At 37.3% G+C, this 3,473-nt stretch overlaps 1 protein-coding gene across 2 annotated transcripts in view; it reads right to left on the bottom strand.

The window, feature by feature from the left end:
• The window catches only part of LOC106877533 (uncharacterized), a 49,658-nt gene that overhangs the window by 4,480 nt on the left and 41,705 nt on the right, over window positions 1–3,473 (bottom strand). For both annotated transcript variants that reach the window (XM_052976189.1, XM_052976190.1), the window contains exon 3: window positions 827–1,106. In XM_052976189.1, the coding sequence (XP_052832149.1) occupies window positions 827–1,106 (280 nt within the window). The remainder of the gene's footprint in view (window positions 1–826; window positions 1,107–3,473) is intronic.

The raw sequence follows: 3,473 nt of genomic DNA, 5'->3' as shown, positions 1-3,473 counted from the left end.
AGGGTTCAGCAAGTATTGCTTCACCACACACCGAAAATTAGAAATAGCAGCCAAAACTACTATTTCTCTACTAAAATACGACTCCCATTATTTGCTATTTCTAATTTTCGGTGTGTGGTGAAGCAATACTTGCTGAACCCTAAATTTTGAATTATATATATATATTTAACACACGCACTGGTAAATTTTCCGCTCATTTACTTATTTATTTTTCCTAAACTTTTCGTTGCGTCTTGCAACCTTTTCAACAGTCATCCTTGAAATTTCAAAGCTACACGATAATGCATGATTAATTGAAGAGAATGTGAATAAATAAGTATTAAAGTTTAACAGAATAATCTGAACATTAAAAAGGGTTAACAAAATTAATGCGATTTATGTTTCATGTTTCTCCAGGATACGAAAAGGAATTTTATGAGCTTTGTGCATGACCTTTGAGTCACTGTAATTTCTGCCAATTATAAATTGTACGTGTGTGCGGTCGGATGTGTTGTCGGGCGTGTTTGTGTATGCATATGCCTGTCTATTCGTTAGACGAGCGTGACCGTTGCTGACAGGTGTTAAGTGTAAGCAATGGTCACGGTAGGGATTTAAGTCGCAACTTGTTCAAAACTACAGCGACTCTCATTAGCAATACCAAGAAGTCTAGGGACAAGCAAAGTGCAAGATATCCAGCTCAGTAGGGCATTGGGATTTATATACGAGTTAGCTTTCTCCTAGAGGGATGTCTTGATAAAGACCCGGTGTCTGTCTTTCTCAAGGGACTTACTGCACCATCGGATACCGACCCGAGTATTTCTACATCCATACATACATACGTACATACCTAAAAGGAAATGCTTCCTCATGTCAAATTTCTGTTTTAAACGCTCCAGTAGGAACTGTTGTGTGTCTTCGTGTTGAAGGGCATCACAGAGGTAATCAAACGAACTTGGCCCTTTCGAAATGATAATCTCCAATAATTTGTCCGCTTTTTCTTTGTCCGATGCTTCTTTTTCAATAACATCGCAGTTCTCTTTGGTCAGCACCCCTTTCTCTTGTAGGAAGCTGTAATGGTTTGCTGCCTTTAGGTGTTGGCTGATGTAATCTTTGTCTGACTGCAATATCTTGAAAATGAGAAGAATTCAAAATATAATACATATATGTATAGATATAAAGCTACAGGATACACTAGAGAGAGAGAGAGAGAGAGCAAGGGGCAGACAGACAGACAGACAGGGACGGGTTTCCTTCAGTTTTCGACTACCAAATCCACTCTTCTCTATTCACGAAGGAAATTTTACGCGTGGAATTCATCGTGTACATCATTCATTACACCCCAGTCAACTTCGCCACCCAAGTTCATGATGTTGGCGTTTATAAAAGTTTTTTCCTGTTAAATTCTCTTTTTTTAATAAATTGTTATATGCGTAGAGAACAGTGAGAATCAAAATGATGGCGTACATATTCATTCCTAATGCATTACGAAACATTCAAACATGCATTATTTCCGTAAACTCTAATTAAAATCAAGAAGCTACCACAACCAATCCATCAGCAACAATCATCATCATCTTCATAATAATATTTGTACCCTTTAAAAAGAAGCACCTGTTGCTATTTTTCTGAATTTATTTTACGTTGTGTACACCCAGATAGGAATTTTTACTGTACTTTGCACCAGAGAACATTATATAAAGATTATCTAAAGACAAAACATATTGTCAATGAAAAAACGTGTGCGTGAATTTTCAAAATTCTAGTCGTTCTATTGACGGGTTTGTCAATAGAAAGTGCGCTAAATGTAAAAAAAACTCTTTCAGGTACATTTACAGAAAACTCTAAGCTGCCTCTATATATAATTTTTCATTTAGTGTTTGATTTTATTTTCGAATTGCCTGTGGCGATATCTGTAAGCATGAATTGCATTGATATAAAAGCTTCCGTTCAGTGGTACCAGTTTTGTAGACATGTTTGTTCGACAAAACTGCTGCAGGACAAAACTCCGATTTGGTGGTCCGGATCATATAGTGGAGATCGATGCAAAGCTTGTTCTTCAATAGCAAGAACAATGTAGGAAGAATGTGTCGCAAAACTTGGGTTGTCGGATGTTATGACAACACAACCAGAAAAGGATTTCTTCAACGTGTCCCCGATAGGAGTACAGAGACGTTTGGAGAATGTTATCAGACAAAAACGTTCTTCCAGGAACAATTGTTATGACTGACAATTTGGCAAGCTATTGTAATCTCAACATACTCGGTTACATTCACCTTGCAGTAAATCATTCCCAAAATTTCATAGATCGGGGCATGTACAAATCGGCGGAGGTAAAGATCATGGACCGCACCGCCTTTGGGATATTTTGTTGGTTTTATTTTTACATGAACACACTACATCGGGGCCGGAGATTGTGAATCTGCTAAAAGAAATTTCCATTTTAAAATTTATATTGTACAGGCCAAAAAAAAAAAACAATTCATAAATGCCCAAACACACGTTTACTCACCCCCTCTCTGCTTCCCCCTCTGTCTCTCCCCCTCTCAATCCCTCTGTCTCTCCCCCTTTCAATCCCGCTGTCTCTCCCCCTCTCAATCCCTCTGTCTCTCCCCCTCTCAATCCCTATGTCTCTCCCCCTCTCTATCCACACCAGATCGAAGGGTACGAGTTGGCCGCTTCAACGTTCGGCGCGACAGATTGCTGAAGGTAAGTGGAGACACTTGATGACATTTCAAACCTGTGTTGCAGCTTTAGAGCTTATATAGCCTGAGAAGGTAAGTAAAACATATTGTTTTAATACACTTTGACATGTTTCACACAAAACCCTAACACGGTTTTGTTGTCCAGACATCGTTACCACTAATTTTTATAACTTCAGCATTGATTTATTATTCTTTTCAAAATGTCTTCTTAATAAATGTGGCAAGAAAGGGGGCACCTCGCCTCCAAAAGTGCATTTTTTAAAACAGATTTCTTCGGAAACGCGTCTGTATATATGTGTGTGTGTGTATGGATGTATGTATATATGTATATATGTATGCATGTATGTATATATGTATGCATGTATATATAGAGAGAGAAACATAAAGTAATGACAAGCATAAAACTAATTGAAGATAAAATGAAACAAAAATGAAGACAAAACATTAAGAGTTATTGAAAGTGGGTAGAAAAAATATTACATAGTGTAGTAATACTAGGCTAGGGTATCTCTAGGAAGTTGTTTGTGATTTGGAAATATAATGAGGAAAACGTCGGATCGTCTGCTTTTGCCGAAGTCATCTCCTAACCGCATTGGAAAAGATTTTCTCTCCAGAAAGTTTCTTTATGATCGTAATTTATGCCATTTGAAAAATATTTCTATCAAATTTTAGTAAAGAAAAAAAGACTCCATTTTGCTAAAAGTTCCGAGAGAAAAGCTTGGATCTTGTCAATTTTTCGAAGTCATCTTCCCGCCCTCTTTGAAAAGATTTCTCTCCAGAAATTTCTTTATG

Source organism: Octopus bimaculoides, chromosome 24 (genome assembly GCF_001194135.2).
Source record: "Octopus bimaculoides isolate UCB-OBI-ISO-001 chromosome 24, ASM119413v2, whole genome shotgun sequence".
Classification (NCBI taxonomy): Eukaryota; Metazoa; Mollusca; class Cephalopoda; order Octopoda; family Octopodidae; genus Octopus; species Octopus bimaculoides.
The sequence above is the reverse complement of the archived record's forward strand: the minus strand, read 5'-3'. Positions and strand labels throughout refer to the sequence as shown.